The following is a 19,895-nucleotide window of genomic DNA, read 5'->3' as shown; positions in this document are numbered from 1 at the left end:
TTGTATATTAAATACTAATGATGTTTGTTTAGCATTAGTTCTTTAGCTTGCTTTAGAGTAACCATGCCTTGTTTTAAAAAATAATTGCCTGTATTCACCAAATACAATAAATGTGCCACAATGATGAAAGAAGTTGTTGATGTGGGAGGAGTGGCGGGGGTGGGATATGGGATATGGAACTCTCTTATATTTTTTAATGTAACATTTTTTGTGATCTATCTTCAAAGAAAAACAATTTAAAAAGTAAAAAAAAAATCATTGTCTAAAGTCATTCTATGGACCTAAAATTCAGCAAAGTTAAGTCTTAGGCTAGTATTCGCTGCCCTGAAGAAAACAGGTGATTTGGGAGAGGGCAAGTTTATTAGATTGATTTGATTAGAGAGGGGTTAGATTTTATTATTTAGATGCCTTTTGTGTGTGTGTGAAGATTTTATTTGGAACTTAATCCCAGGGATTGTTTGCCATTTCAAAAGATTGACATCTAAAAATCATTTTCTTTAAAAAAAAGGTTGACTAAGTTGACCATGGTTTTTTTTTTTTTTTTTTTAAGATTTTTATTTATTTAATCCGCCCCCCCCTTCCCTGGTGTCTGTTCTCTTTGTCTATTTGCTGCGTCTTGTTTCTTTGTCTGCTTCTGTTGTCGTCAGCGGCACGGGAAGTGTGAGCCGCGCCATTCCTGGGCAGGCTGCACTTTCTTTCGCACTGGGCGGCTCTCCTTACAGGGTGCACTCCTTGCGTGTGGGGCTCCCCTATGCGGGGGACACCCCTGCGTGGGGTGGCACTCCTTGCTCACATCAGCACTGCGCATGGGGCAGCTCCACATGGGTCAAGGAGCCCCGGGGTTTGAACCGCGGACCTTCCATGTGGTAGACGGATGCCCTAACCACTGGGCCAAGTCTGTTTCCCGACCATGGTATTTGAAACACCAATACAGTATAAATTTATATTAAATTATTTTTTGGATAAGTCATGCTGATTTTTTAAACATGTATGAAGGTGTGGGGTTCATTAGCCTTATTATTTATTTTTAATTAGTGGAATTGTAGGTTTACAGAAAAATCGTGCAGAAAATTCAGAGTTTCCATACATCTTCCCCTTTCCCCTACCTTACTAACACCTTGAGTTATTGGGGTATCTTTATTACAGTTAATGAAAAACTATTATATTGTCCTTTTTAACTGTAGTCCTTAGTTTGTTTTTATTATATATTTTTGAAAAATTAGTTATTAGTAGCTGATTCAGGACATACAGGAGGTACCTAGTTTACCTCGTTTCCAGTTGAGGTGGCATTTTTGTTTCTGGCAGTTGTCAACTTAATTTTAGCTGTACTTAGCTGACACCCTTAAGCGGCTGTTTATAACGTAAACAAGTTTTCATTCATATGTTAAACCTTTTCTAAAAAACACTCTTTGAGGAAGTAGTTAATATAGTTAATTAACTGAGGTCTAGAGAAATCAACTTTCCTAGAACTTTTCTAGTAGCACAGCTACTAAAAGACTCAGCCAGGACGAGGGTAACATTTTCACCAATCGTCTCAGACCTATATTGCTAACTTGGTGTAGCTAGCTTCATTTCTGCTTGAGGTGAAACCTAGGTAGTCTGCATCAAAGCTATAGATTTTCTTCTTAGGCCTCCCTTCACCCCTACCCATTCCAGTTACTCAACTTTTACCTGTTCTGTGACAAAATAACAAAATTGTGTTTAGAAGACTTCTGCAGTACCTTGTGGCCTTATTTTGTAAAGTTCAGACTATATTTGTTTTTGTGTGTGTGTGAAAATACTGATCTACTAACTTTCCTTAAAATGAGTCTTAATTGTTATGGAAAAAACAAGATATGAATGACAACACTTGGGTCTACAACTCTGTAAATAAGGTAACCATATAGGGTTATAGTGTGTGGTACGCCTGTGCGGGTTACTGTCTCAAAAAATTACATTATATTGAACTTATTTGATAAAACTTCTCTTTCGACAGTTTGTTGCATATTCTAAGGACCCAGACATAGGCTTGGTGGCCCGTCTCTTGTTTTTCCTGGTTTATGACTTTCGGCTTTGTGGAATACGGCTGAGATGAAAGGATTTATTGATGATGCAAACTACTCCGTTGGCCTGTTGGATGAAGGAACAAACCTTGGAAATGTTATTGATAACTATGTTTATGAACATACCCTGGTAAGTGTACTATCTCACATTTCTCAAATAGGGTCTATAATTTTCCAAATTCTAAGGTATTGATTCTTTAACTTCTCCAGGTTCTGACAAACACCACCACACACTCCCCATTGCCAGTCCTCTTGAGTGGTGGTGTTTTCTAGCTCATTAATGCTTCCCCACAGCCCTTTATTATTATTTTACTTTCAGATAATCTTGATTGTCTATGTTGACTGAGCGTTTGTACTAACTGCTTAGTCTCAGTTGATGAAAACACCCCAGAAATGAACTTCCGTAGAAGAACTATAGTAACTGCTACTTAAGGTCATTTATTTTTGTTTCTGACTTATTGGTAGAATTATTTTCTTTATTTACTTACTGATAAATTTGTTTCTTTATTGGAACTTATTTCCTATATTCCTCAATTTTGTTGAAATTTTTTTCATGTTACTCATGTTTAGTAATAGGGTATCAAAACCTTTTTCTCTCTCTTGATCTTCCTTGTATTTCTCTCTTCCTCTGCCATCAGATTTCGTGAAAAAATAGTGACACTTAACTGTCCCTTTTCTCAACCTATTCCTGCCAGGCCATTCTGCAGTTATGTCACCAGGAAGCTCCTGGTCAAAGTATGGTGACCTTTCTCTTAGTCCTTTAACATTCCTCTTCTGACTTTTGCAACACTCTTGTCCTGGATAAAAAGATACAACTTTAAAATAGTCCATTCATCATCTTTCTTGTCCCTACATCCTAATGTCTTCTCTAATGTTGAATAACATTTGGTGAAAGTTAGTCCTAAACTAGATTCTTTGCTCTAGCAACCTTATCTAATTGTATGGCTCATAAATGGCTTACTTCTGTTTATTCTGAGTCACTGAGTCCACCTTTATTTGTCCTCCCTTATCCAACAGCATTCCATTGATCTTTTTTTCCTCGATCCTTGTATCCATCCCCTCTTTGATTACATTATCTTAGTCTACTTTTGTATATGACTTTACAGTGACCTCTCCTAACTGATCTCCCTTTTTCCATTTTGATTTTGTTTTTCCCCAAGCCTGTTAAAATCTTGTTGAATATTCGTTAAACACAAAGCTTCCTTGCTCTCCAAATTCATTGGTTTTTCATTGTCTACTGAGAATTTTCAGGTTTACATCTTGCCTAAGATAAGGGAAACTGAATACTTTTTTTTTTTTATTCTACTTCTCTTGCTGGTACCCATAATTGCTATAAATATTTTTTTTCCAATTAAAATAAGAAAATTCTCCAGACACCAGGCATGACATGGCTAACTTAATAAATACATCTGTCCCAAATCTGACACACATACTCACGATTTCCATTCATGTCCATCTACTGGGCAATGTGTACCTATAATGTACCATTTTCACATAGTGTGCATTAAAGACCAGAAAACAGTAAAATTGTTTTCCTAGCTTTTCAAATATTTGAATGTTGTACATGCTAATAAGATTAATCTGTCTGCTGTCTAACGTTAGAGTAATTTATGCTCTTATGCATACATAGTGTCTAGTCCTAAAATAGTCACAACCTAATTACTTTTGAAGGAAGAGTATTCTTATTCAGGTTTATTTGGTATTTGTTATACCTCTGTTATTTTTGTTTTCTAATTTTCCATCTCTATGCACATAAATAGCAATTTTGTCTTCTTAAAAATTGGTTCTCCTTAATGTAAACTGTGACTGTAGTTAATAGAGTATTTAAAACAGTGTTCATCAATTATAACAAAGGTACCAGAGTAAAGTGTTAATCACAGGGATAACTGTATATGTGAGGGGAGTATATGGGAACTCTGTTTTCTGCATGATTTTTCTGTAAACCCATAACTTTAAAAAAAAAAGAAAGGTTAATAAAAAATGGGTTCCCAGTGAAGTTTCTCTTGTTTTACCATCTTCTCTTTAGTTGCAGTTTATATTGGAGATCTGTAGTTTGTTTTATCATTCCTGTTTCTACTTACTGTATTAGGAAATTATATCCTGAACTGCCAAAGTAGGTTTATTTTAAAAGGATGGAATAGGCAGCATGGGAAGAAATAGGTCTCCACGCCTCAATTGTCAGAAAAGTGAAATTGAAGCAGTTGATTCTGAAATAGAAAGCCACAATAAATTTTATTTAAAACAAAACAACACAAAATTTAAAGGAGAGATTGTTTTGAATGCTAGAGCATAACACAGTGAAAAATCAAGTTTAAAAAGAAACAAATATCTTTAAATTCTTGTTTAGTTTACTTAGATCTTAAGTAATTATTTTTAAATAGTATATATAATGTATATCTTGGCTCGTTTGGGGAAGAAAAAGTAGCCCTTTGATCATACTCTTTTTTTTTTTTTTCCCCATCACCATAATAGACAGGAAAAAATGCATTTTTTGTGGGAGATCTTGGAAAAATTGTGAAGAAGCACAGTCAGTGGCAAAATGTAGTGTCTCAGATAAAGCCATTCTACACAGTAAAGTGCAACTCCACTCCAGCTGTAATTGAGATTTTGGCAGCTCTTGGAACTGGATTTGCTTGCTCCAGTAAAGTAAGTATTTTGCATTATCAGTTACCCACAGGAGTAGAACAGCTGTAAAGAAGTTTGACTTTTGGGTAGGGATTTTAAAGAATTGTTTACATTTGTGGTTTAATATTGGAAATTTGCAAACTTTTCAAGTGTACTGATTGACAAAATAATATTTTGAATTATGTCATTTCTCTGGTGGTACGCTCTTAAAATAATCTTTTTAAAAAACTCTTAATAAGGTTTTTACCACAGAATAGTAAACATTAGCAGAATCAGAACTGTGACGTTATGTATGATCTTAACTTCATGCAATTTAAATTTAATAAAAAATAACAAAATGTAACATAGTAATGAATGAAAAGTAATAGAAATTTGCCTGCTAGGTGAAACCTTTGATAATATATTTTCACAGAGTGAAATGGTTTTAGTGCAAGAATTGGGTGTTTCTCCAGAAAACATTATTTATATAAGTCCATGCAAGCAAGTATCTCAGATAAAATATGCAGCAAAAATTGGAGTGAATGTCATGACATGTGACAGTGAAATTGAATTGAAGAAAATTGCACGTAATCATCCAAATGCCAAGTAAGTATAAACCTAAGCACATAGAATATTCCCCCTTACTCTTTTTTTTTTTAAAGCTTGTATTTGTTAATTCCCCCTTCTCAGGAATTGGGTTGTCTTTAGCCTGGGAAGAAGGGGCATTTATAGTAGAACAGTGGTTATGTTTTTTGAAGTTCTATATGAAAAATGCTAGTATCATTTTATTGCCTTCTATTTTTAATCCTTTATATGGAGTTGGGATGAGGTAAAGGCAGTTGAGAATAATGATCTTGTAATCTTTAATTTAAATTGTGGTGGTATAAAATTAGAACCACAGTCATATTTTCATAATTAATTAGCCTTCTTATTTGACATGTTGGAAAGAAGTTGTTTTGGTTAGCTGAGGGTTTAATCCATCCTTGGTTGTAGTTCTTTGAATAGTCCTTTGTGACAATATCTTAGGAGCCTAATATATTGGAGAGATTTATTTAAGATCCATACATTACTCCTAGAGCAGGAAAATAGCAATTTGGTTTCCCCCCCCCCCCCCCACTCAAATGAAAATGAGTTTTTTACTCGTATTTGCATGGATCTAAGAGAAGTTTTTATTTAAAAATTTACTTTTTAAAAGCATAAAGTTTTAAGGCAAAATCAATGAATGATGTCATGAACTGGTACATCAAGAGGGGATTTGATATGTATATTGTTAGTACAAAATGATTTATGTCAGTGACTTACTGCGTATGTCACGGGTTCCCTAAAATCTGGTTCATATCTATATTTTCCATGTCTAATTTCATTATTGACTTTGCTGATATTTATAGAAAGGTATACTGGCTGATTTTGATTACCCAAAAGGCTTTTGTCTGGATAAGGGCCTTTGTAGGAAAATTGTAGGGAAAGCACTTACCTCTTCTAAAGAAATTTCCTACTTTGTACCTTTCTGAAGACAAGCTCTGGTTTTTAGGATGCTTACTGTGTTAGTTTGTAAACTGAATGATACATTGATAGAGCTGATTCTGTCTACCCTTAGGTTGAATAATTTTGCTTTTATCAGATGACTAGCTATCTGATTATTAGTCATTTATCAGGATTTCCTTGAGAAAAGTTTAAAAATCAACGTATGTATATTTGTACTTTTTAGTGGATTGAAATTACTAGGTCTCCTGATAATTGAGAAATTTAGTCAGTTTTGACCATTTGTCTTTTTTGTCATGGTTAGTAAGGAAATACCAAATGGATTTGAATCCATAGTCTAGAAAGCTGCTATTTAGACACATAAAATAACTCAAAGTTTCCCTTCTCTCTCCCCGCCCCATTAGAAACCTATTTGAAGGGAAGAGATTAATGGTAATGTTCAGAATAAGGGACAGAGAGAGAGATGGCCAGCTACAACAACTTGGGAAATTTGAAGACATTTAAAAACCCTGATAGACAGTGATGATGGCATTGCTATTCAATTTAGTCTTTCTAGGTGGATTTATGAACTGATGGACTTCATTTGAAAGTAATGTCTTTCATTACAGAGCCCAACTGACTCTTGCTGCTACAACAGAGTCTTAACTTGCTGCATTTTCCAAATTCCCATCCTTGTAAGCTTCATTCTTTAGGCCCTAATTGCTAGTTTTTTCTCTGTACAGGATTGTTTTTCATTAGGTTCACTTGATTCATCCGTCGCTGGATTGGGAGCACTGGCAACATAATCAACATACTTCCTACAATCTTCAGGCTTCACATGTGCTGATGATGATGTAAACCAACTCTGCCCCAATCATCTTCCCCTTCTCTTAGGGTCTTACTACATATTGCAACAGAAGATAATAGTGGAGGTGAAGAGGGTAACATGAAGTTTGGCACTACACTGAAGAACTGTAGGCATCTCTTGGAATGTGCAAAGGAACTTGATGTCCAAATAACTGGGGTTAAGTGAGTATTTGTTTTAAACTTCATCTTACGATTATAATCTTTGTTTTACTGGATATTGATTTAAGATTATTTATATGAAATTTAATAGATTTGGCTTCTCTTTCAGTTTTTAAATATTTCTTTGTTTCTTTAGGAAAAACATATCCACAGTACTGTTTTTCCCCTTTATATCCCCCACCCCTTAATAGAAGGACAAAACAGTGAATATATTTCTCCTAGATTAGAGCTGAAAAATTTAAATTATCTTTTAAATTGGAGTTAGACTGTGTATTATCTTCTTGATCTTAGGTGGGGAAATCAAGACCCAGAGAAAATTCTACCTTAAGTGCAGTGTTGACATTTGAGTTTTGTTTTTTTTTTAATCTTTTAACATACAGTAAGATTGATTTTTTTGGGGTGTACAGTTCTATCAATTTTAGTACATGTAAAGCTAAGTGGCATGTAACCACTGCCATTATCAGGATACAGACCCATGTTTTAGTTAGGGTTAGTCTATTCTGAATCTTTGGATAAGTACATGGGCTGTAAGTAAGAATATCACTAATACACAGCTGTATCAGTGTCTGAATCAATTTATTTCAAAATAGACAAGATTTTTTATTCTATAAGAACACATTGAATATTCAGATTACATATTTTGTGGTCCAATTTTATTGGCAATGCATGCTTGTTACTTTACCATGAAGTAAAGTACATGAGATGTTGAAGAATCATGTCTCATAGCCATGTAACATACCTGGGGACTCATTTAACTTTTTGTTCATAGAATTACAGTATTACCTAAATATTACCTTTTCTAAAAACTGGTTTTGTGACTTGAATAACTGGAGACTCATGCTTCTAACACTTCAAACATGATTAATGTGAATACTTCGGATGACAATTTGATGATAGGAATTATAAGGAGGGTATCTAAAACTTGCTGCTTTAAAATCGCTCTCTTTCTTTCAGATTTCATGTTTCAAGTGCTTGCAAAGTATCTCAAATATATGTACATGCTCTATCTGATGCTCGATGTGTGTTTGACATGGCTGTAAGTTTTTAAAATTATTTTTGGTATTTAAAATTCAGTGTTAAGATATAAGATTTTTACCCCTGTGAGTTACTTACATTATACCTAATAGACACATACCTTATTTCCTATACTACTACACATTCAAAGTTCCATGCAGTGGGTGAGGTGTGAAGTAATCATTAGTTTACATATGTCTAAAAGACAGTACAGACAAGATTAGGGAGACAATAAGCATAACTCAATTCAAAAGTAATGCAGAAAGTATATAACATTGATATAGGCTGTTTCTGTTCATAAAAACCCAAGAATTTCCTTATCTTTCAGTAAGATTAGTAAGATATTATTTTTATCCCCAGGAGAGGAGGGATTTGAAATGTCCCTATATCCATTAGTTTGGAAAAACAAAAGTATTTTTTATCTCTAGGGAGAATTTGGCTTCAAGATGAACATGTTAGACATTGGTGGAGGCTTCACAGGAACTGAATTTCAGTTGGAAGAGGTAAAACTTTGTTAATGGACAGACACACTGGGATCATCTATCTGCTGCTTTGTGATGGATGTGTAGACTAGGGTTTTCTTGACGAGAATAAACATGGGTGGGCAGAAACTAAATCTATAACTTCTGCTTAAAATTTCATTTTAAGAAAATAGACAATGAAGAGACCTAGAAAGCTTTGAAAAGTTTAATTTGAACCGTGTAATTTAACTATCATGAAAAAAATTCGATTTTAGTTGTATTTCTTATGTCTAGATGTATGTCACTCTTTACTTTCCTATTCTGTCCTCCTCTTACGCTGTAATAATTAGAAACTTTCATCCATTTGTAATTTTGTATATTATGGTTGTTTGGCGAGATTGAATATAGAAAAAATGACTTAAAAATTATCACCATTGGAGTTACTTTTTTTTTTTTTAATGTCATTCTGGTAGGAAATATACTGACTTACAAGCTTGAAGGTAACTGCTAAATAGCTAAACTTTGTAGTCTGTAATTGAGATATCTTAATTCTAGAAAAACTTATTTATAGCTATGAATATCTTTATCAATATTGTGGGACTTATCTAATCCAATATTGTGAATTATCTAATCCAGTATTCTGTCCAATAAATCCTTAGGTTAATCATGTTATCAGCCCTTTGTTGGATATCTACTTTCCTGAAGGATCTGGTATTAAGATAATTTCAGAACCTGGAAGCTACTATGTGTCTTCTGCATTTACACTTGCAGTTAATATCATTGCAAAGAAAGTTGTTGAAAATGTTAAATTTTCCTCTGGAGGTAAGTTACAAAGTTTATAGTTCCTTTTTGTTAGGAAATAATTACAATTAGTCTGCAGATACAACTTGGGTGAAGTATGCTATAAGCCATTTCATGGGTTGGTACTCTCGTGGGTGGTCTTCAGCCAGGTCCCACTCCATAATACTTCCTGAGTCCAGGGAAGCGGACTTGGCTCAACTGATAGAGTATCCGCCTACCATATGGAGGGTCCAGGATTCGATCCCCAGGGTCTCCTGACCCAGTGGAGGGCTGGCCCATGCGCAGAGCTGCTGCATGCAAGGAGTGCTGTGCCACGCAGGGGCGCCCCCTGTATGGGGGAGCCCTTGTTCAAGGAGTGCGCCCTGCAAGGAGAGCCACCCCTTGTGAAAAAAGCACAGCCTACCCAGGAGTGGCACCGCACACACGGAGAGCTGACACAGCAAGATGACGCAACGAAAAGACACATATTCCTGGTGTCACCGAGAATGCAAGCGGACACAGAACACTCAGCAAATGGACACAGAGAGCAGACAACAGGGGAGGAAAGGGGAGAGAAAGAAATAAAAAGTAAATAAATCTTAAAAAAAAAAAAAGATTTCCAGAATCGAGCTCTCTTGGGCTGATATTTTAGATAAACTTCCAGAGGTAATTGATTTTCTTCCCTCATTAAATGCTATTTTTTTTTTTTTTTGACGGACTTGAGCTGGGGACTGAACCCAGAACCTCATATGCAGGAAGCTGGCACTCAACCACTAAGCCATATCTGCTCCCCTGAGTTGGGTTTTTTGTTTGTTTGCTTATTTGTTTTCCTTTTTTTAAGGAGGCACTGGGGACTGTACCTGGGACCTTCAGTGTGATAAGCAGGTGCTCAATTTCTTGAGCTGCATCTGCTCCCACTACTGGTCTGGTTTTTTTTTTTGTTTTTTTAAAAATATTTTCTCCCCTTAACTAGGCCATCTTTATTATTTTTATTTTTTTTAAAGATGTATTTTATTTATTTCTCTCCCCTTCCCCCCCATTGTCTGCTCTCTGTGTCCATTCACTGTGTGTTCTTCTGCATTTGCTTGCATTATCTGGCAGCACTGGGAAACTGGGTCTCTTTTCTGTTGCATCATCTTGCTGCATCAGCTCTTTGTGTGTGCGGTGCCACTCCTGGGCGGGCTGTGCTTTTTTCATGTGGGGCGGCTCTCCTTACAGGGCGTGCTCCTTGTGTGGGGGGCATCCCTGCAGGGCACCGCACGTGTGCCAGCTCAGGAGGCCCTGGGGATAGAACCCTGAACACTCCATACGGTAGACGGATGCTCTGTCAGTTGAGCCACTTCTGCTTTCCACTACTGGTCTGTTTTGATATCATGTTCCTCTTACTCATATGGGTCACAAAATCTGCCCTGTACTTCGTTACAAAAGAAGGGCCAAAACTAGTTCCCCACTTTTCATCCTTTATCTATCTCTAGTTAAGCCAACAAAAAGTCACTTGACAGTTTTTCTTGTTGATCAGTTTCTCTTTAAAACACAAAAGTGTAGGATATATTGTTAATGCTCCATTAAGACTGTTATTTCCTTTAGTTTTTCTGCTTAAATATGTGAGAATAATAGATTTTTTTCTTTTGAACTTCATAATTTCTTACATAAGGAACTTCCATATACCTCTTACCTAGATTCTCTTAACTGTTTTCATTTTGCCCCATTTGCTTTATTCTCTATACAATTTCAAATTTTTCCTGAACCATTTGAGAGTAGGTTGGACATACTGTAATGTTTTAGTTGTATTTCCCTAGAACAAGGATGTAAAGTATTATAGTTATAAAAATCAGGCAATTTAATATGGGTAGAATACTTTTATCTGATCCATAGTCAGTTGGGAAGTTGTCCATTTTCCCAATATTGACCTTTATAGCTTTTTCATTTTTCCTTATTTAGAATCTAATTCAGGACCACACATTGCTGCTTTTTTTTTTTAAATAAAGATTTATTTTTTATTTATTTCTCTCCCCTCCTCCTCCCCCCCCCCAGTTGTCTGTTCTCTGTGTCCATTCGCTGTGTGTTCTTCTGTGACCGCTTCTTTCCTTATCAGTGGCACCGGGAATCTGTGTTTCTTTTTGTTACGTTGTCTTGTTGTGTCAGCTCTCCGTGTGGGTTGCACCATTCCTGGGCAGGCTGCACTTTCTTTCACGCTGGGCGGCTCTCCTTACGGGGTGCATTCCTTGCACACGGGGCTCCCCTATGTGGGGGACACCCCTGCGTGGCACAGCAGTCCTTGCGCGCATCAGCACTGCGCGTGGGCCAGCTCCACGCGGGTCAAGGAGACCCGGGGTTTGAACTGCGGACCTCCCATATAGTAGGCGGACACCCTATCCATTGGGCCAAGTCTGCTTCCCACACATTGCATTTAATTGTCATGTCTCCTTTAATTTGGAAAATGTTATTCAGCTTGGATTTGTATTTCTTTATTTCAGTATTTTTGAACAGTGGACATTTTATAGAATGTCCCTCAGTTTGGGTTTGTTTGGTATTTCCTCATGATTAGATTCAGGTTTTGCATTTTTGGCAGGCATACTGGTGTGGCATTCTACTCTTCTTGATACATCGTATCAGGAAGTATATGACACCTGTTTATTCCAGTGTTAGTGGTGCTAGTTATTCTTTTATTTTTAACAAATCAATTTTATTGATACATATTAGTAAATATACAATTCATCCAAAGTGTACAAATTCATCCAAAGTGTACAATCAGTGGATTTCTTATAATCACATAGTTGTGCATTCATGACTTCGGTCATTATTAGAGTATTTTCATTTTCATTATTTCAATAATAATTTTTTTAAAAAAATTCATCACCTCTCAGTTTCTCTATGTTTCCCCCACTGTACATAGCTGTCTCTGGCTGTTCTATCCAAAGTATATACTTAGTGGCTTTTAGTATAATCACATTGTTGTACATTCATCATCTCAAGAATTTTAGAAAAATTTCATTACTGCAAAAAGATAAACTCCACAAGTGGTGCTAGTTTGATCACTTTAAGTAAGGCTTTCATTTTGAAGTGGGAGGATACATTGAGGTTATGTAAATTAACCTTTCTTACCAGATTTGTATCCTATCCATTTTCAGTAGTAGATATTCAATAGGATTATAATCTATTACTCTCATTGTTTGTATTTTAATGCTTATACGGTCCCAGAGTTGGCTAAATGGGTCTTCTTGACATGTCACTATTTTTTTTTTCTAAGATTTATTTTATTTCTGTCCCCTTCTCCGTTGTCTGCTCTGTATGTCCATTTGCTGTGTGTTCTTCTGCATCCGCTTGCATTATCAGGCGACGCCAGGTAACTGCGTCTCTTTTTGTTGCATCATCTTACTGCATCAGTTCTCCGTGTATGCAGTGCCATTCCTGGGCAGGCTGCACTTTTTTCACACAAGGTGGCTCTCCTTGCGGTGTGCACTCCTTGTGCCTGGGGCACCCCTACACGGGGGCACCCCTGGGTAGCATAGCACTCTCCTTGAGAGTGGCAATACTGCGCATGGGCCAGCTCACCACACAGGTCAGGAGGCCCTGGGGATCGAACGCTGGACCCTCCATATGGTAGGCGGATGCTCCATCAGTTGAGCCACGTTTGCTTCCCATGTCCCTGTTATTCTTTGAGCACTTATTTATTTTCTGGCACAGAAGGTTATTCCAGGCTCATCTTAAACTTTGCCTGCTTCAGTCCTGAAATAAAGAATTTCTCCAGGGAACCCAGATTCATTTTGATATTTTGAAAAACTAAGAACTGAGTATGGGATATATTCATGGCTACAGGACTGCCTTTGCTTCTACATTTTCTCACTGGACAGTTAGGAAGTAGATATGGGTGTCTATATATGTATAAATATACACATACATTTGTCTATATGTTAAAAACCATGAGTTTATACTGATACTTCCAAATCCAGTGTATAATTCAACGAGTTGATAATGGTGTGCATTCTCATTATTTCATAATCTTAGAAATTTCTGATTAAATTTTGTACCCCTTTTCCATCCCCCTATCAGATCTCGCTATTCTAATTTTTTTTTCCACCGTAGACTAGTGGTGCCTGTCCTTGCATCATAAATGGAATCTTATGGTACATACATTTTTGTGTGTGATAAGGCAGCTCATCATAATGTGACATTGATCCACGTTTCATGTTTATTTTTAAGTAGTATTCCACTGTGTGAATATGCAATCTATCAATTCTCTTGTTGATGAACATCTAGGTTGCCTCCATTTGCTGGCTATTACAAATGAAGCTGCTACAAACATTCTTGTACATGTCACTGTCTTGTGAACTATTTTTTTTCCCTCCTTTTCTCTTGGGTAAATAAGAATTGCTGAGTCATAGAGTTAGGTGTTTGTTTAACATATTATTTAATTGTTAATATAATACCAAACTTTTTCATAATGGTTGTTACCATTTTACCCTCCCAGTGGTAATGTATAAAATGCCTTTAGATCTTTAGGCTGAGAGTTTTGTTCAGAAGTATGTCAGTATATATATCAGTCTTTTAGTTAACTTAAATGTTTTAAGATATTTGAAAACTTGTTTATGCTGCATTAACTGAATCTGTTTGATAGGCCTGGTACATTTTCTAATTACATATTAAACATATTACTATAAATTTATCTTACCCTTTCCTGTTTTATTTCAGTAGGAAAAAGTGGAAGTGATGAACCAGCCTTTATGTATTACATGAATGATGGTGTTTATGGTTCTTTTGCAAGTAAATTGTCAGAGGATTTAAATACCATTCCAGAGGTTCACAAGGCAAGTTGTGTACTACAAATAATATCATATACATTTAGCAGTTTATAAACTGAGTTATTTTGAGGAGAGAGATAGTTTAGGATGGGGAGAAATTCCTTTTTTTTATGAGGATTTACATTCCTCTGGCTGAGTCCCTTTTGCCTGCTGCCTTCAGGTGGAGTTTATGTTACCACTGAGGCTTAAGGAGGCCTGGGAACACCACTGCTCCTGGCTCTTGGTCTTTCTTCCACCCATAATATGGGCACATTAGATCTGAGACAGTGAAAAATGCTTTTTACCCACCTGCAAATTTATTTTATACATGTGTATGAGTAAAAATTTAATTTTTAAAAAGGTTTTTCCTTTCCTACAGAAATACAAGAAAGATGAGCCTCTGTTTACAAGCAGCCTTTGGGGTCCATCCTGTGATGAGCTTGATCAAATTGTGGAAAGCTGTCTTCTTCCTGAGCTGAATGTGGGAGATTGGCTTATCTTTGATAATATGGGAGCAGATTCTCTCCATGAACCGTCTGCTTTTAATGATTTTCGGAGACCAGCTGTTTATTACATGATGTCATTTAGTGATTGGTAAGGTAGTGTTGATTTTGTTTTAAAGCAGATGGGATATTTTCAATTTGCTAATAACTTTAATTCTGTAATGAATGCATAATTTATGACTAATAAAAATGATAATCTAAGGGTTATTGGAAGACTGGGTATGTTGTAGTCCTATTTTGTTATCCATTTGTTATTTGGTCTTTGTGCTAAAATATAGAATTTTGTTTATTTCCTTTTACATAGGTATGAGATGCAAGATGCTGGAATTACTTCAGACACAATGATGAAGAACTTCTTCTTTGTGCCTTCTTGCATTCAACTTAGCCAAGAAGACAGCTTTCCCACTGAAGCTTAAACAGGCATTAACGCTTCTTTAGATCTGAAATTGCAGGTTAACTTGTCTGGTCAACATTCCAGTGTGGAAAAATTTGAACACCCTTTCTCTGTTAATTTTCTTGAAGCAAAAACTATTAGTAATAGCTATTTGGGACCAGACAAAATCAGCTTTCAACTACAATTCATTGGGGGTAATGGAGATTTAGATAATGTATCCAGATTTAAACTTGCCAGTTTGCCCTACCCCTAAGCGTTTAAAATAAAATATGCAACAAAATGGATGACTTAGTGGAGATGGAAGCCCATTAATTGGGTTCCCCTTTAAATCGTTTACATACAAGTACACAGTTTTTATACTAAGGATTCGTGTTAAAAAGTCTTGTAAAGTTAATGTCTTTCACCCAGATATATCATATGTCAGTGGAAGACCAGTGTGACTTCATTAGATACGTTTAGTGTGTTTAGAATATGTAAATTTGTGCTTTGAACTGTAGTTTAATAAATGTACAATTGCATCATAGTATTCGTTGTATTTGACCTAATGTAACCCTTGTATGATTGCAATAAAAATTTTGTGTAGATTTTACTGTTTTTTCAGGCTAAAACTTGGGAAAGGGGCTAGCTAGCAAAGGTAGTTTTGAAATAGATGTGTATATGGACTGTTATGAAGGTTATTTTTCTTTATAGCCCATTTCAATTTAGGTTTGGCGCAGTATATTTTTCAGTTATTTAATTAGTAATTTAAGTAAAATGTTTGGTAAATCATTGTGAAGTTTAGATTCATTATGGAGAGTTGATGTGCAGTAAGCATGATATTTTAACAATTTTAACACCAAAAATGTTAATCCTGCATAAACCAATTGTAATAATAGGTGTTTCTGTATAGATAGAATGCTGCATAGACTACCTTAGTAAATCTTTGAATTACAAATCTTTTGGCTGAAATGGAAGATTCTGTTAAATAAAGTAAATTTGGGGGAGGGAAATAAAATTGCGGAAAACTCTACAGAGTACAAAACTTAAAGAAGGGCTACACCTATATTCAGAGTTGGTGGGGTGGGAGGTAAAACATTTTTCTTCAGTTTCTCAGTTGCAATGATTTTTTTTTTTTTTTGGAGTCATACTTACCTTTAGTTAATGATCTCCAACTTGTTCAGCTTAGTGATTACTTTTAATTCTTTTAATACTAAAATTTTTTAGTGGTTGTAGAAGGGGAAGTACCATCATTAACCTGACAAGGAATTTGCATTGTTCACTGCTAGTTTATTAGTAATCCTAGATCTCAGAATCACAATAGTAATAAACAGTCACTTTTTCCTAACTTGTTCTATGTTCAGATGTGGAATTTCTGTCTGCCAAGAAGAAATGTGACTTCACTTTGGTGCCAATGGGCAGAAAATTCTACCTGTGCTACATAGGAGAAGTTTGGGATGCACTTAATAGCTGGTTTTTACTCCTTGATTTCAGGGTGGGAAGAAATTGATCATGAATCTCTAATAAATTTCAATCTTTTAAACCAGTAGGTGCTTAAGACTTTTTTTATTTGATTAATGCCCATTTGAATATCATGGGTTCTATTAATTTAAAAAATGTAGGACCCAATCCATTGTCATCTATCTAATTCCCCTTGGGCTTTTCCAAGGTATTGTGGGGTTTTATGCAAAGTTCCAAGCTACCATGCAATTTCTTTTAACTGTAATTAGGAGGAATTGTTCTCTACCTTCTTAATGTGTGCTTTGTTGTGGTCCAGAAATGCTAAACCTTTTTAAAAATGGTGCAACTTTTGAGTCCTCAGCTTGACTTTTTCAACCTTGAGCTTCATGGCATGTCAGTTTTGCTGCATCTGTAGGAGAGCTGTTCTTGTGTGAACAGCTCAGAGTTGCACATTGTCATATGTGAATGATAATGATAACTTTTAAGAGATGTCTGTTGTATTTAAAGATTGTTTGCCATAAATCTGAAGTTTGAACCTATGTATTTCAATTTGGTATGCTGAAAAAGTACTGAATTAATGTAACAATCTTTTTTTTTTTTACAATATTGTAATCTCAGTTCAAAATTTAACTGCAAATATAAAACCCAAATGATTTCTATATAGTAAATTGAACTGTAAATGTAACTTGTGTGTGATTCTGAATACACAGATAAAATGTTTTTAATGCATCACATTTTACTCCGATCACTTCTATCATGAAATAGAGTTGAAATTTTACATATCAGCCTTGTATAGCTAACTTGCAAGCATTCTTATTTATTACAGAGTGAAAAATTGAATCTGGTAAAAGTAATGCTGGGAATTATATATGAAACTGATGGTTTTGATGAAGTTCAATATGTGAGAACTAATATTTCTAGGACCACCTTTCCTAGACACATTTATTCACCAGCCTCCTAACAATTTTTAACTTCCACTTGATAAAAGACTATAATAATTGTTTTTCCAAGTAAACCTCACACTGATAGTTTTCAATGCAAATATTGAATGTTTCTCCCTTGTGGAGGAATTACTTGCTACTTCCTCACAGTTCTTAGCCATTTGACTGGCACAAATGACCAATATTGTAATAAAGTATGCGTGCTTGCTTTACTTTTCTTCTAGTGTACTCTCAGTAAGTGGATTACCATGCTAGTTATAAAGCCTGTGATGACAGTATGATGCTATCTAAGTAGGGTTTTTTTTTTTTAATATATGGACACATTTGGGTGGTATTCCTTTGGCTTGGGAATTTTCCTGGTTTCTTTTTAGGAAATTTTGAAAAACAGATGTGTCCTTGTGCTTAACAACATCTTTTTCTTTGCACGCTTTACCTCTGGATAACTTGCTATAAAAGTCTTATTCAGAGTTATTTTCCCAGAAGGAAATTTTAACCTCTGAGTTTTAAATTCTTTAGGCAAGGTATCAAGTAATAGTTACAGGGTTTTTGTGTTGTTTTTTTTTTTTTTACTCAAGTCTGCTTGGATTCTCCCATGAACCTAGTCATAGAACATTTCTGTGCTTCAGTTTTCCCAGAGATTAAATGGAAGTAATGAAAGTACTGTAAACTTAAGAGGATATAACAGTTGTAATGTGCTTAGATCAGTGCCTGTCATGTGAATTAATCCGTATCAAGTCTGTATCATCAGACTATATCCGTTCAGGGAGGTTGCACTGGATCTTGGTTTCCTTATTTGTGAAATAGAAATGATAGAACATAATCTTGCCAGGTCATTGTGAGGATTAGAGAGGTATTATTACTAAGGAAATGGTAGTTGTGGTTGATGCTTGATCTTTTAAGGATGACTGACATAGACATGTCTTCATTCTGCTTTGGGCCTTGCAAATTGGACTCAGGTTTGGAAATGTGTGTTACTATCAGTTGATTTGCTTTTAGTAAAACCTTGCACTATAGTCTAAAAGCATAAACCAATTTTTTTAAAAGACAAATTGGTAGGAAACAACATGAAAGCAAAAAAAAAGGAAAAGTTGCCAGTAAATCCTCCAAACATTTTAATTCCTCTTTTGTCTATCCTGAAGGCAAAATATAAGTATGACATGAAGTATTAAATCTTATTTCTGGTTTGAGTGGCATTTGCTAGAGGCTGATAAGGTTTTAAGAGTGGTTGCATTTTGATAGCAAAAGTAAATTACATCTGATTTCTGGAGCCTTGTACTGGAATCAAATTTGAGTCAAGGATTAATTGGACACTTATTTCTAGCACTTCTGTTGTGTGGGGGAAGTATAGAAATGGTAGGGAAATACTTTTAAGTTTGAAGGCATTGTGGCAATGTATGATGTTAAAGTTAATCTGAAAAGGTTTCTGACTGAAGTTACAGTTCCTACTTTTCTTTTTCTCCTTAACACAAATTGTGATTGCTACACATCTTCTAAATCATAGGCATATCTTCTCCCCGAAAGGATTATAGCTACATAATTCTCAAACTACTCGAGGCTCCAAAGGCACTCTGACATCAGCCTTGCACAGTTGAGGGATTTGTGTTTTGTCTATTGGAAACAGAATGGTCAAACTGAGTTTGTTTTTGTTTTGTTTTAACAGCAGTGGTTTAGAGGTCTTAAATCTACTCAACATGCTCCTTTGTGTTGTCTCTGCATATGAAACGGGCAGGTAAGAGTCATCTTTCTTACCCTTGAATTTCTTGATCTGTGTTGACTTAGGCCTAAAAGATGATTCTGTGGCTTAATTGATCTTTAAAACCCTGTATGCTACAATAATACTGTTTATGCTCGTCAGTGTAGTGAGTAAATATTACAATCAATATAGCTTGAAAAAAAACCCATGTTTGTGAAAGTAGAAGAGTTGCAACTTGGGAGTTACTGTGAAGGGGAGTGAAAGATACATCTGAAATCTGGGAAATTGTAACACCAGTTATGGACAGGTGTGGCCCTTAACACACAGTGAACTCAGCTGGTGAGTGAGGATTGTGTATTTTGTGTATTAAGCGGTGATTCAACTGGGTGTGAAGAGTTTTTTGTGTATTCTTAAGCAGCGTGATTGAACTGAGTGTGATTTTCTGATTTCACTAGTGTTTCTAGAAGACTAAGATTACAATTAGGAAGTATGACATTCATGTTGTACTCAAATTGATCCCTAATATACCATTGCATAGGGGAAAACTCAGTTTCATTGTTAGGAGTAAGTTTGAGGAGCGTACCAACAGTAAAGGTTTTTATGCAAACCTTTTTTCCCTGCGGGGAGGAGGTGTAGCTCAGTGGTTTATGTGCCTGCTTCCCATGTACAAGGTCCCAGGTTCAAGCCCTGGTACCACCTTAAAAAACAAAACAAACCCCCTCCCCCCCAAAAAAAAAAAAAAAACCTTCTTACCTGCA

The 19,895-nt window shown here is 35.7% G+C and overlaps 1 protein-coding gene across 3 annotated transcripts in view; it reads left to right on the top strand.

Moving 5' to 3' along the window:
* Positions 1–17,235, top strand: part of AZIN1 (antizyme inhibitor 1) — a 33,431-nt gene extending 16,196 nt beyond the window's left edge. For 2 of the 3 annotated variants that reach the window (NM_001301744.1, NM_001291518.1), the window contains 10 exon segments: positions 1,976–2,172; positions 4,515–4,688; positions 5,080–5,252; positions 7,002–7,136; positions 8,088–8,169; positions 8,576–8,650; positions 9,268–9,430; positions 14,081–14,196; positions 14,549–14,763; positions 14,977–16,250. In NM_001301744.1, coding sequence (NP_001288673.1) covers positions 2,071–2,172; positions 4,515–4,688; positions 5,080–5,252; positions 7,002–7,136; positions 8,088–8,169; positions 8,576–8,650; positions 9,268–9,430; positions 14,081–14,196; positions 14,549–14,763; positions 14,977–15,088 — 1,347 coding nt within the window. In that variant the 5' untranslated portion in view covers positions 1,976–2,070 and the 3' untranslated portion in view covers positions 15,089–16,250. 3 annotated transcript variants of the gene reach the window in all.
* The last annotated feature ends 2,660 nt before the right edge of the window (positions 17,236–19,895 follow it).

The sequence above is a fragment of the Dasypus novemcinctus genome, chromosome 14 (genome assembly GCF_030445035.2).
Source record: "Dasypus novemcinctus isolate mDasNov1 chromosome 14, mDasNov1.1.hap2, whole genome shotgun sequence".
In the NCBI taxonomy this organism is placed as follows: domain Eukaryota; kingdom Metazoa; phylum Chordata; class Mammalia; order Cingulata; family Dasypodidae; genus Dasypus; species Dasypus novemcinctus.
This window is presented reverse-complemented; position numbering and strand designations above follow the sequence as displayed.